General features: G+C 41.1%; 1 protein-coding gene and 1 long non-coding RNA gene across 2 annotated transcripts in view; one reads left to right on the top strand and one right to left on the bottom strand.

Moving 5' to 3' along the window:
* ANTXR2 (ANTXR cell adhesion molecule 2) overlaps positions 1-14,603 on the top strand; it is a 120,163-nt gene that overhangs the window by 5,737 nt on the left and 99,823 nt on the right. The window contains exons 4-7 of the mRNA XM_055706780.1: positions 6,018-6,099; positions 7,132-7,239; positions 7,337-7,405; positions 8,548-8,628. Of these exons, the coding sequence (XP_055562755.1) occupies positions 6,018-6,099; positions 7,132-7,239; positions 7,337-7,405; positions 8,548-8,628 (340 nt within the window). The remainder of the gene's footprint in view (positions 1-6,017; positions 6,100-7,131; positions 7,240-7,336; positions 7,406-8,547; positions 8,629-14,603) is intronic.
* On the bottom strand, positions 1,443-10,765 carry LOC129735819 (uncharacterized). Its single transcript, XR_008731679.1, has 2 exons — positions 9,909-10,765; positions 1,443-1,945 (listed from the first exon to the last, which is right to left on the bottom strand). It is a non-coding gene; the product is annotated as an uncharacterized LOC129735819 (long non-coding RNA).

Genomic DNA, 14,603 nt, shown 5'->3' with positions numbered 1-14,603 from the left:
ACTGCATTTTTCTCAGAAGCCTCATTTAAAGCATAGCAAGAGCTTTCTTGAGTTCTAGTGAGTTCCTTTTGTGGGACTTTTCTTTAATGCAGGGTTTGCTGATGCTTTTGTGAGCGTGGTAGGGGCAAGGGAATTACTACCCTTACTGTTTATAAGGAGAATGAAGAAGGAGATGTTAGTAACTGTGACCATATGTACACAGGTAAGAATGGATAGGTGCAGCTGGAACAGCTATCCTTTTAAATATTGAAGAAGTCAACTGAGGAAAATGACTTAGAATGTCTAACTCCCATTGTTCCAAACAGGAGATGAGGATGCTAAGTACAGTGCAGTTTTGGGGATGGGTGTGTGTGTGTGATTATGGGATGTTATGGCCTTGGGTTTTTTATGTGCGTTTTTGACTTGCAGAGATGTTTTCCCCCTTGCTTGCTAATTCAAAAATGTCAGGAAACTAATTGGTTCCTAGCAGTTAGTTCAAAGTAGGGAAGTCTTTTTGTTTTGAAAGCCTTAGGCTTCTGATTGTTTGCACAGAGTTCTTGTTGGTTTTTACTGCATAATAAAGCTGTGGATATAAGGAAACCCACACCATAGCATCAAAGCCCCCAGATTACCAAATATTTTGTGACTATGAACAGTGCTATGTGAATAACTCTGGAAACAGAAGTCACTGTTAACCACAGTACACTCAATCCTATCATAAATACATAGAATAAAAATAACACCCAGACGGAAAAGATTTCTCACAAGGGTTATATCCCATTTTAGACATACATGTTTCCCCCTGTGAAGTTTAGCTGGAAACTGTCTGCTAAGTGGTAAACAGAGATCTGTGCATTCACATTTGGGGCTCAGTTTTGCTACTAGTTTTGAAAATAAAGTTGTTTGGAGAAGTGGATACATTTACAGATGTAATCCAGATGGTGCACTGTTGTTCGCATTCTCTTTTGTCCAACTGTATGCTGGCCAGCAGAATTTCAGGTTTCTGTGGACCTGTTTCTGCAGCATTTGACCGACATCCACAGCTGGGACTAGCCCTGCTGACTCTGCTTAGGTGAAACACCAGTTGGAGCTAAAGAAGATCATATGAATGAAGGTGAAAAAATAGGACAGTTAAGCACCTGGTATCTGACCAACTGTACTTTACTGTGCTTGCTCGTCTGGTGGAGCATGGACTATTCCTTTATTGCACAGAGACATTTAACCTAGCGAGACATTCATGCGTTTTTTGCCTCGGTCACATAAGCTAACCTTATACTTCAATTCAAAGAAGCTTGCCAAAATAGAGCCATCTGCAGAGAGTGTGTTCTGCTGCGTGTATAAAGTACAGCCACTGTTGTGGTTTATCCCTGACTGGCAACCAAGCACCATGGAGCTGCTCACTCACTCCCCCCATCACCCAGAGGGATCTGGAGGAGAACTGGAAAAGAATATAAAACTCGAGGGTTGATTTAAGAACAATTTAATAGGTAAAGAAAAAGCCATGCATGCAGGCAGCGCAAAACAAGGTATTAATTCACTGCTTCCCATCGGCAGGCAGGTGTTCAGCCATCTCCAGGAAAGCAGGGCTCCATCAGGTGACAAATGCCATAATGCCAGATGTCCCCCCCTTTCCTTCTTCTTTCCCCAGTTTATATACTCAGCATGACGTCATATGGTATGGAATATCCCTTTGGCTAGCTTGGGTCACCTGTCCTGGCTGTGTCCCCTCCCAGTGTCCTGTGCCCCTCCAGCCCTCTCGCTGGCAGGGCCCAAGAAACTGAAAAGTCCTTGACTTGGTATAAGTATTACCTAGCAATACTAAAACATCAGTGTGCTATTGGCATTGTTCTCACACCAAATCCAAAACACAGCACTGCATCAGCTACTAAGAAGAAAATTAAGTCTATCCCAGCTGAAACCAGGATGGCCACTGACATGTTTTTCATCTGGAGCCCGTGCAGGAGCCCTGAAATTTGAAGCAGAACAATTATTATCATTGTATTGAGCTCTCTGTAGTGTTTGAGAGGTGCAGAAAGTAGGAACGTCCCCCAAATCATGCATCTGGGGAGGCTGATGCATGGGGCTTACTGTCACCAGTATGATAGCTCTGTTCATCGGGGATGTAACTGTAACACTTTTTTTTAAAGAACACTTCCTCCCCCCTCCCCCCTGCCCTTGTTTCACTGACAAATTTTGTGTTCCTGTTACTATACTTCCTTCTTAGCAGCAAAACCGAAGTACCTGTTTTGTTTGCCTTTATTTGTTAGAGATAAAGTAGCCTCACAGGCACATAGCCTCTTTCCTGATGATGAATATACGCTTATTTGGAATCACAATTTCCCTGCCAGTGCTCATACTCTCAACACACTGAAAAATGATTCAGGATTCCAGCACTTCAGTAGGTAGAATGCAACATGGAAAAGAAATAGGAGATACTGTTCCCCACCCAGAAGAGCTAAGAATACTGCCACTTAAAACTGCATTTTGTACAAGGCAGCCCCTTGCCCAGCTGAATCGGGACGATCTGAAGCTTGTGTGGCAATTTTAGCTGGTTCTAACCTCTGCAGCACTGATGTACAAGCACAAAATTTTCTCCCTAAAAAAAATCAGGGATTGGAATGGTTTTTAAGATTCAGTCCTCAAGCATACTTTGCTTTCAAGTAATAAGCCTGCCTTTGTACGTGTTGAAGATGCATCTATTTCCTTTAAGGCAAATTATTGTCCCTTTCTGTTAAGTGTTCTAATCGCGTCTCTGAGAAACTAAAGTGGCTTGTGTTTCGTAACTGGTCTGTAGCTTTATCGTTGGTCCTCTCAAACAGGGGTGTGATCTCCATCCTGCTGCAGTAGAAGAAAGTATTACCTGTCTTCCACTGCCAACAAGTGCTGACTGTGGCCCTGTCTATGCAAGGAAAGAAGGCAGTGCCTTAACAACATCGGTAGCCTGACCACTTGGCTGCTGACAGCACTGTTTTTAGCATTGTGTCAATTAAACTTACTTAAAGCAAGACATAATATTGAACAGCAATGAAGACAAAACCAGTTGGGTTGCTTAAATAAAAGCTTGCAGCTTGGCGCAATGGAGCTAATGCAGAGAAACCTCTTCTGTAAACTGGTGATGGTTACCTTGGCATAATTTGAACTTGGAAAGGCAAACATCTTAGACCTGAAAGTAAATCTGAATTGTGGAGTGTGCTCAGGAGAAGTTGCTACATTTCAATTTATGCTAAATTAATTTCTTCAGATATTTGCAAAGCTGGGCTGCTCTGTAATCTCTCTTCGCTAACTGTCTGTTTTCAATTCTAAATTCACTTACGCAGTTCCCTGCCTTGGGAAGGCACTGAGAGTACAAGACAAGCTCAGCATGGACTTTGGCCTGTGCAGGGAGCAGTGTTCGTAGATAGGCCCATGTGCCACAGCACACAAGCCCTCTGCAGCCATGGTGTCTAGTGCTGATGCAAGGTCCCACTCCCTGAGGCAGAGCACAGCAGAGCTCCCCAGAGAAGTAAGAGCAGTGGACGCTGCTGAATCTGCTGCCAGAACCTCTCTTGACCTCAGCCAGCCTGGGATTACAGCTGCAGCCCCTGTTCATGGACTAGCTAAAAAGGGTCCACGGAGCAAAATGATTGAGAGCTTGTAGCTGTGGTTGTGTTTGGCTGGCTGCTGCTAGAAGAATTATCTGAAGTTGTTACAAAGATTAAAAGAGAGAATAGACAGGATAGCTATTAAAAATTAGATGTGCATTTTCTAAAAAAAGAGAGATGTGATGCAGTGCATATGCTGAACGGGGAAAAGATTTTACATGTGTACTCATTCAGCCCAAACACAGACAGGCTGCAAGTTGCTGATTTTGTTTTGCTTTTTTGCCTCTGTTCCTTGTCTGACTTACACCATGAAGCCAGTGGCCCTTCAGCCTTTATCACTGTTACTGAACTGTATTGCAGCAGTGTCCAGACACCCAGGCTGAGGTCATGGCTCTGTTACTGCAGTACTGATGACTTTTAAAACCAGACCACTTCTGTGGATTATTGTGGCTATAAAAAATTGTTACAGAAACTAGAGAAAGGAGAATTTTGAGACACTGAAGAATGGGAATGAGGGCTTCAGAGTGCTATGGCTGACTGACTAAGGAGAGTCGCATTATCAGAATGATTCAGGCAGATGCAAGCTCTTGTGCCCACCTTCCAAACCAGCTGGTTGTGAGCTCTAGTGTGGTTGAACTAACCTCTCCTGCTGTCTGGTGGGGCTCATTTGCTGCGACCCTGAGTTCCGCACCCACATTGGCCTTGTGATACCCAGACTAGGACTCAGTCGTACCTGACCGTCTTGGAGCACAGGTGGAGTTTGTTCACATCTGGCAGGGCCTATCTAGTACAGATGTGCCCAGAGGGAAAGAGATGGTGACTGATTAAGTGCAGCTAAAAATGCTCATGCTGCCAAAGATTTTCCTGGAACCCCTTGTAGGCAGAGGCCTGGAAACACCAGAGATTTCTGTGTGACCCGGTCACAAGACATTTCAGATAAATAAAACTGAACTGATTGTACAAAAGCTATTTTTGCAAAATGAAATCTGTTTCAGAAAAACTGGGACTTCAGTTGCAGCTTGTTTCTTGGCAGCAGAACACTTAACGCCTGTGATGCGCTGCCACTCATTTCTGGCAAGCACTAAGTATGTGGTTTATAATCTGCGTTCATACATAATCAGTTTTAAGTTGTTTCTATAGATGCTGAATGTAAAATATTTGGATCAAACAGACTGTATTATCTTACGTAACTTATTATCTTCCATACATTCAATGCCACATTTCTCTTCCCACCCCACCCCCCTTTCCGATTGTATCGGTTGATCCTGTGATTGGGAGCTTATTACAGCTATGGATTGTACTTTGGAACAGAGCTTCTAAACATAGAGGAAGCCCATCAGTAGAACAAATGACTAGTGGGTGGCATTCAGGCAGAGCAGCATATGCATTCTTTCTCATTTTGTTTGCCCTAAGGAAAGCTTTCATCCATTATGCGATGTATTTTCCCTCCATCTCCTCACCTCAGCTGGTTTTCCCTTTGTGACCTATGTTTGCTACAGCGTTCTATATATTCTGGCCCAAATTTTGCCCCTACTTAGTTTTTCCTTGTCCTTTCCTCCCACAACTTTCTATGGCCTTCACTAGAATTTTACTTGCATAAGAGAAGAGTGAAGAACTCCCAGATGTGATTATTTTGGTAAAGTCTCTCTGCCTGTTTTTCCCCCTCATGTTGAGTTCACTGGGGAAAGTTCCTTTTGTGCTAGCTAGCAGCTACTCCAGTCTTACCATCATAGTTAGCATCTCCCAGTCAAAGATGGATTTATTCGCCCATGAGAAATCATGGCACAACCTTATCCTTCTGTTAAATAACTGTGACCTGTGTGCCAGTGTGATGTCTTGTCAAAGGTCACATAGAGAGGTAGAGACAGCCAAAAATTAAAAAAACTATCCTTAATTGTAGTCCCTTTTCTTTGATATGAGAGGTGTCTTGCAAATGCTGCATTTGCCTACTGATACTTACTCTTTAAGGGAGATGATGTTAATTATTGTGATTCTGTCCTACCCCATTAAATACCTGCATATTGACCTGGAAGGTTTCTCTAGAAATAGAACTGCTGTTTTAGGGGATTTCTTTTTTAACTGCAGCATGATTGGAAGTGAAGTTGGTTTAAAAGAGCAAAGTAGACTTAATATAACAGAATTTCCATGGGGCTGTTTAATGCTGAGGCGTTGCCACTTCTTTGTAATATCTACTCTGTCTGAAACATTTTACTAGATTCTAGGTCTTTGACTCACTGAGGCATATTGTGTTATTTAGGTCTAAGAGATCTGTTACCGCAGTGCTGTTTCCGTTGCAAATACAAAATCCGCCTCCACGTGGTATCTCAGCTAAATGCTGTATTTTACAGATTTTAATTTCAGATCTTCTTTATGGCAAATAAAATTTTTTCCATCAATAAACTAACCCCTTTCCCCACTTCACATCACGCCAACAGTCTTTTACCCTTTTGTTTTCAGAGAGAAAATCAAGAAAGGTCTTAAGGATTTGGAGGAGGTAAAACCAGCAGGTGACACATATATACATGAAGGGTTAAAACAGGTAGGTTTTAATCATCTTCCTGCAATCAAAATATCCTCTGTTCTCACCCTTTGGATAAGAAAACCAGCAACCTGTAACATAAATGGGTTGATCATGTGCCTCAGACTGTTAACACTCAAATCTTTTTGGTTTCCTAAGTAGTTCCAAGATTGCTCAGATACTATGCAAATCCCATGCAGAAGATTAGCCATCACAGAAAATTGCCATATGGAATTTCTTTGACTTGATCCTTCGCAGGAGAGTGGTTCTTTGTTGTGAATTTAACAGCTAACACAGCATACCAACTACATGGTAAACAGTCACATGCAGCTTTGTAGGGCTGCGAGTCTTAACAGTGCCTTCTAGAACACGTGCTTATGAGAGTTTACTGCACAGATCAGCATTTTCAAGACAAATGGTCTTAATTTTGGAATGTCTTAGTTATGGAGTTCCCAACTCCCTATATTTTCTTGAGACATACATTTTTGTTTGCAGTTTTGCTGAAGGACTCAGGCCCTGAAAGTGAGGGGTAAGGTGAGGATCTATGCTTTCACTGTTATGGATAGAAACTCAGTTTCTTCCTTTATGCCAGTGGAGCCAAGTTTGTAATTGCAGTCTACAAGGCTGAAAAGCTAGGCAAACAGAAGCATTTAAAAAAAAATACTCAGTTTTAAGCCATTGTTTTTGTATCTTGGAACCTACGGACTGGCATTTGAAATCTGGGGTGTAGCAAAGGAAACCTTATAGTGGATTTAAAGAGAAGTGAGCTTCACAACTTGAAGAGTATCTGTCCTGAAAGAATCAAGTGTTTGTTTCTAAGGGTTGATCAGTTAGTGACCCCAGCCCTTTGGAGATGGACTCACCAGTGACTGGAAAATACTGATGAATGATATCCTTGTTGTAGTGAGTTAAAGGGAGGCAGAGGATTGTCGTGAGAGATGGGTTTGAAGATGAGGCTGAATGTTATGTCAGATGCTATAGTCACTTAGAAGATGCACCTTGGTTAAAAGTTCAGGTGTATTTTTCAGCTGGATAAATGTTTTTTGTTTTCAGGCCAACATGCAAATTGCGAAGCAAGGAGCCTCAAGGTTTTCTAGTATCATCATTGCATTGACAGATGGCAAGCTAGATGGTCTGATTCCCTTGCATGCAGAGAAAGAGGTGAGCACTAGGTCAAAATGCATATTATATTCTGAAAAGTTTGGGTGTTGCCTGTTGAATGAAAAAATGCTTATTCCTTTGTTCTTTTTTGGGACAGGCAAAGAAATCCAGAGAGCTGGGAGCTAGAGTTTACTGTGTTGGTGTCCTTGATTTTGTACAAGAACAGGTAAGAATGTTACTGTTCTAGATTACTAGGCAGTACCTTGTCGCAGGGTTTTATACAGTTAAGTAATACAGAAATCAATTTTACTTACGTTAGGTAGTATAACATCTTCTCTGTCTCAGGAAGCAGACACGTATTAAGATGTGTATATAGACATAGAATGTGTGCATGTTGCTTTCATTACTGAGAAGACCTGTCAGAAATACCCTTGCTAGCTGGTAGTTGCCAGCAGGAAATGATACAGGTAGAACCCCTGTCATTAAGATGGTAACCAGATTAGGCTACGGGTCGCATCAACAAAGTAGGTACAGACAAGCTTCAAGTAGCGTTTACAACAGCTTTGGAATAAGAAAAAGAAGAAAATAGAAAATGTCCTTCATTGACTGAAAGCTCTTCCATGGTTGTCATGTCCTAGTGAGGGCTGTAGCTACTCTTGTACAGTGGAGGTGACTTAAACAAAGTGTAGAGGAATGAAGCCGGGTTAATTAACATTGCTAACATACAGCTGTGGGCTGGCTTCAGAGCGTGGGTTGGCTGATGTAGACAAGGTGCAGCTGTGGCTGGTTCTGTGAAGCGGTTGGGCAGCCAGTGAAGAGGGAGCAGCCGAGGGAGAGAGAGGAGGAAGAAGCAGAGAGAAGGGAGTGTGTGCCCTGGCTGAGAAGAGACTGGGAGAAGGCAGCAGAGGGACTGGCATGGACAGTATGTTGGTACGTGGTGGTAAAAGGCCTTGTTGCAGCTGGCTGGTTTGGAGAGTGCCGTGACAACGGAGAAGTAGGCAAATGGCCCTTCACTATATAGCAAGTGCATAGAAAGCCTTTAATGGAAGGCAGAGCAAACAGGGAAGATATTTGGAAAGAGTTATGAAATCACTGCCAAGATCCAGGCACTGAAAGGTTTCTTTGGTGTGGTGGTTTGTCATGATGGCTAGCCACTATACCATTTTGTTAGCTGTAGTAGGTTGTAGTAAGTCTTCCTGTTTAGGAAAGCCATAGTTAGCTGTGAGGGAACTTCAGAATGTTCCTTCTCTTTGCAGAGTTGATGGGAGTTGTTTTTAGACATCCATGTACATTTTAAGGGTAAAGAGCAGTGTGACAGATTTAGTTTGCCAAATGATTCACCTGTTTGTATCCATTTTCTCTCCAAAGCTTGAAAAAATTGCTGACACAAAAGAGCAAGTCTTCCCTGTCACTGGAGGATTCCAAGCACTTAAGGGGATAATAAATTCTGTGAGTATCAGGCAATAAGCTTAATATTTCCTCAAGATTACAGCTTACTACTCTCTGGTCCCACTTACATTTCCAGACAAAATTGGGTCCTAAATCAGTAATTACAAAATACTAAGTTTTTTCCTCCTTATCTTAGAGATGCAGTTCTGTAAATTAACGTTGCCTGCCACTCCTGGAATTGCTCATGCTCAGGCCTGATGGGGAGTTGGAGGACTCCATACAAGTGTAGTGAGTTTGAGGGGCATGCGCTGAGGAATGTCTGCTATAGGTTTAGCATGAAAAATGGGACATTTCCTCTGCAAGAGTTGAGGACAACTGGTTAAAATCATGAGGAATTGTCTAAATCTTTATATACAGAGAAGCATTCTAAATACATATTTTAGCCTTGACTTTAATCGCATTTTTCCCCAGTAAGCAATAAGACTTTCAGTTTCTTTTTTTTTTTAGCATTCCATGAGAAACTCCCTTCAATGAGATGAGGCCATTCAACTGGTTACTTTGATTTGCAAGAAGGGATCAAAGCAAGAAGAACATTTTTCTTGTGATCAGTGGCTTGACAGTATTTTAGCTGTGTGTCAAGACGACATGTTCAGTTGTGGGGACCTAATTTATTTGCCTCATCTTAAACTAAAAGCTGTGTGTTTTAAGCAAGGTTAATGATGGTGCTGCTGCATGTAGGAAGCACAATGAAAAAAGCCTACTGTCAAAAGTCAAGTTAAAACCAATAATGAAATCCTTTTACTGAGAGAGATCCCACTATAACTCATTTCCCTTTCCTGCTTTTCTTTTTTAATAAACAAAGGATACTGCTCAAATTCAGGATACTATGCAGTCATGAATTTATCACTTCCCTTGAATAGTGTGTTTTTTGTGGAAGTTGATGTCATAATGAAACAACTTATTTTCCTTCTTGATGCTTTAAATAAGTGTAACTTCAGAATCTTTATTGCACCTTCTAAAGAAATACAATCAACCTTTTCTTGCAGTGATGTTTATATTCCTGAAAAGGCAGTACACCCCATGCAGTACTGCTTTTTTTAAAAAATCTCATTCTATGCCATTTTAAAGACTTAGAAGAATCCGTTACTCTGCTAGTGCAACGTGATGCAACATTGAAGCTACTAGTGATAGACTTATTCACGAGCTGAATGTTTAACCCCAGTTGATTACATTAAGTTTCCAAGGATACTACATTTCAAAATTTCTATGTCAAGATAGAACTAGACAAGGGATTAAAGACATTCACACCTGGAGTTTCCCCTCCAGCAAGGGTCACTGACCTGCATATTGGATCATTCCAAGGAGTCAGGTTTCCCTGTGCTTGAAGCAGCAGGGGTAGGATCACTTGAGATTTTTGAAGAGTTCAGCTCTTCAAACACGCAGAAGACTGGTGTCACTCGTAGGTTGTCCCATTATCCCCTATTTGTGGCCAAGGTATTTTTGGACAGTCTCTGGCTAATAGCAGTGCCCATTGCCTCTTCTATACCTCCCAGGAGCTTTCAAGCATCTTCACTTTTTTGTGGACAGAGGAGGGAAGCTTTTCTGATAAGATTGGGCAGATGGTTCTTAAGCAAACCTCAGTCCAGGTTCTTCTGGCACTTGGGAAAAACCCAAGCATAAAAATCCTTCATTTGTACAATATCATGGCTGTAGAGCAAGAGAAAACGCACATAACAGTATGACCTTGTTTTAAGATAACAGCTTAGCATTGACAGGGGCTGTACAGAAAAAGCAAACTTCAGCTATGCTGTTCCACATCTTAAATGCGTTGTCTGCTCCTTTAAACGGTGACTGAACTGAATTGTTTAGGGTTTTAACAGACTGCAGCTGGAGTAGACTTCTCAACACTTAGCTTACTGCACATTTCTGTCCATAAAAAGACTCCTATGTTGTGGTTGTCAGGGCAGTGGAAAATGTTTTTGCTTATAAATAAAGGAGCATAAGGCCTTTCTGATAGAAAAAAATCAACTGACTTCAGTCTTACCTGCATCAGTCTTGTTTGTTGGGATAAAGGATCCAACAAAACCAGTTAATGCTAGTGATTTGATAGCTCCTGAGAGCTTTTAGAGGCTTAAATATTGTTTACAGATTTCTGAAAATCACTGAATCTAACCAGAATTTCATTGAGCAGTCAAGGCATTTGAAACTCCCCTTTCCTTTTCTCTAGTAAAGATGTTAAATGTGTTTATTAGAAGCAGTGGGAGAATGATACTTTGCCAGCGTCCCAATTTCACCACAGAACATGGATGGAAGTATTCGTAGATAGTGATTTTTGTTTGTTGGTTTAGTTTTTTTTTTTAATGCATTTTTTTCTTTCTTTTTTTTTTTTTTTTTTAGTGCATGTGTGGTGGCTGTATTAATATGACTTTTTGGTACACTGTAGTTATAACTCTGTTTTCTTTGAAGGGCTTTTGACAGACCGATTCTGCCAATTCATTCTCATTGCATTATAAAGCTGATATGCAGATCTAATTGAACATGAAATAGTCAGTTTTCCTTTTTATTCACAATTATAAATCTATTTCAGTTTGCAAGTTAGCTAGAGAATACGGGCTCAAAGAGACACTCTCATAAAAGGGAAAGCTAATTTCAAAACAGATGAAAGTGAAATACCCACATCACAAACACGCAGAAGTATTGCTCAAAGTGTGGTGTCAAAGGTGCAGTTGTGAAACCCTCCATGAACATTGTTGAACACTTCTCGTTTAGCGAAAATATACTGTTTACAGAAATGGCAGCAACCCAGGAATTAAAACCCTCAAGCAAAACTGCAGCACAGAACTGTTCAGTAGGAATGATTGGAGGAGCTGCTCAAAGCCTCTACTACATTTGTCTACCAGACTTGGCTGTGAAATTTTTTGGCTGCTACATTGTTATAGCAAATTCCAGGAGAGCTGAGCAGTTAATCTTCATTTGTTGATGAAAAAAAAAAGTGATGAGTTCGATCATAGAGTATCTGTTAGTACCTGCTTCTGCAGTTGTTTGAAGCCTAAGTAATTCCAATTTATTTTCTTTGGACAGATACACAAAATATGTTTAATTTTGGCAAGGGATTAACATTCAAGACAGTAGGGATGAACATTTAGAGAAAACCTAACTCAGATGTTGAGTGGCTTGCATTGTGTTTTGACCTTCTTATTAGTTAAGATAAAATCCCAGTGAAGTGAGTAAGGATTTAAGCACCACCATGCTGTGTTTGGTTTCTGATGAATAATACCAACTAGCGATTCAAAACCCTGTGCAGGCTTCTGTGAAGAGCCAACCATTTTATGAATTTTCCAGCTCTTCTGATGCTGCTAACCTCTAACTTCACAAAGTAGTAACTAAACAGCATTGTCAGGGTAAATAAATCTAAGGAAAAGTCTAGAGCTTAAAAGAAAAATGCTGAAGGCAAGTTATTATGCTATCAGGAGCAGTTTACTGATGTAGTTTGGCTGGTAATTACATGGAGTATGGCCTCATGAGCAAGCCATAGCAGCGTGAACTGTAAGGGTTTGGGAGAGCACAATTTATATCACCGTGTGCCAGTTCAGTACTATATAAGAAAATGAAATCCATTCTTCTTTCTCTTCCTTTCTTATATATGTTATTATTTTCTTTTACCCATTTGATAAAGAACCACTTGAGAATTTATCATTTATACTGTTAAGTCTGAGTCCATCTGTCATAACTAAAATAGCACTTTCCTACCTGGCTTTTGGGGGTGTGTTAGTGAGGCTGCACATTTCTTGATCCAAGGGTGCTGAGCTGTAAGCAAGCAGTCTGTAAGGAAGGAAGCTCAAGAGTGCCTCACTTGCACTTACCAGATATGGTTACGAACCAGCACTTGCATCAGGTGAAACTGTGGAGACTTTGTGCCTATGAGATAGCTCAGTCAGACTTGAAAGTTCCGTGAGAGATGAGTTTCTGCAAGGTGACTAAAGGCTGTGGGGCTGACAGCCTTGAGAGCACTGGATGATCTCTCAGGCATTGGCTAAACTCTTCTCTGTAGTGTAAAAAACAGTATTGGACTCCTGGTCACAGAGAGGAGCAGAAGATGTTTGTATTCACAGGAGCAGGAAATTTTGCTGTTCTGAACACTGTTCATTTTAGCTGTTCACTAACAAAATGATAAATGGACGAATAGTGATAAGCAATTAAATTAAGGAGCTGGGAGCCAAGGTGCCATACCGCTTGAATTAAACACATGCAGTCTTTCAACAAGACAGTATCTTTCATGAGGCTGAAGTTTCTGTAATGTTCCTGTAATGCTCTGCTGTAAACCAGTATGTTTTGTTTTCCAATTTTCCCCTGCAATTTTCCCAAGTTTTGCCTGCTTGTGTGGCACGTTTCTGTGCATGTGGTTTGCACAGCTCAACAAATCTGAATCACTTTTATGTGCCACATTCTGAAAAACCCCCCAGACAAACAGTGAAAGAACCTTGCTTCCCCTTTCTGTTAAACACAAGTCCTGCTGATTTGTGAGTGGAAGTTGGTTGTCTCTGCAGGCAGAATGGGACAAGGCTACTGCCTCTCAAAGTTACATTAGTGGAACTCACTTCAGTAACGTTATTAGGGTGGGTGACGGTTCTAAGTCAACTTAAACACATTTTTATACTAAAGTGAGGTGGCAGCACTTCATACAGGAAGGTAAAATATATTTTGTACTTAAGAAACCCCATTAAAGTGTAATCAGATAAGACTACAGGAACTGATACGTGCAGAACGTAAGAGGAAGTAGTCAGTTGAAGAAAAGTTCAATCTAAAATTGTTTTATCTTTGTTACAAGATTTCTTAAGAATTCTGCCTGAGAAGGATTAGGAATAGAATTGGTAAGCTGTCCTTTGCTTGTTCATTTTGCAGGTGGTCAGTTTCAAATTGTTCATTTTATGTGGGAAAACCACCCTTAAACATAGTGGACAAAAAGAAATTGACCAAAACATGTAAGCTGAGCAGTTAGACTATCTAAAACATTGTAAATTGAAGCTAAATTGTCTCCAGGGTGGCTAAGCCTCTCAGGAAAAACCTCTAACCTTTATGCATAAAGTTTTAAGTTTGTCCAAGAAAAGTTACAAATTCATAGAGAATATTGCCACAGAATGTTAAGTCTTGAACGTTAGCGTAGGTATGGAGAGACAAGACACTGCACCACCGCCTGTGGATGGCCCTGCTGCAGCTGTGCCTTGACTACTGTGTTGCCAGTACTAATGTTGCTGCAGGAATGATACTAACAAAAACTGGAAGAAGGTTAGCTAACAGTGTAACCATGAGGGGGAAGGGACAGTACCACAGGAAGGAATGATTCGTGGAAGAATAGCATAATATATACATCAGTAGTTCTTTGCTCAGGCAGAGCTTTTTCTTGTGAAAATGCCTGCGCTGAAATGAGTAGTACCACTTGCTATGTGGTACCTTACCCCTTGTGGTGACATTTCTCAGTATCTACTCAAGTATCGACCTCTCAGTGAAAGGGTAACTTGCGGGAGAGGAGACCTTGGTGTTTGTAGCATATAAACTCTGAGGCTAAAGTAGAGTTACTTAGAACCCATCCCATGAGTGTACCTAGGAACAGTAAAATTGAACAAAGGATTAAATGCGTCCAGAGTCCTTTAAAAAAATATGCACCACGAACGTAGGGGCAGACTCTTGCTAGAGTGGTATAAGCAGGTAGTGCTATAAAAAAATCCTACTGCCTAATTGCAGAATTCTTTCCAGCAAAACTCTTGTTTTAGGATAGAGGGAACTCTGCTCTGGTTATAAAGAACAGTCAGCAAAATCTTTTTAGCATTCACATTCATTTGAGCAACAGTGAAGGATACGTATTGAATATCTGGGGGGAGGTGGGTGGGTTTCCACTCAGATGGTCACTGTATCAATCACTGTGCACGACAGTGCATTCCTACCTTTAAGTTACATGAACTGGTGACAGCTAGATCAGCAGGGCCTAGGGGGAACCACTGCAGAAAACATACATCGCAGTGGTGTGCTCAACAGTT

This window comes from Falco cherrug, chromosome 1 (genome assembly GCF_023634085.1).
Source record: "Falco cherrug isolate bFalChe1 chromosome 1, bFalChe1.pri, whole genome shotgun sequence".
In the NCBI taxonomy this organism is placed as follows: Eukaryota; Metazoa; Chordata; class Aves; order Falconiformes; family Falconidae; genus Falco; species Falco cherrug.
The sequence above is the reverse complement of the archived record's forward strand: the minus strand, read 5'-3'. Positions and strand labels throughout refer to the sequence as shown.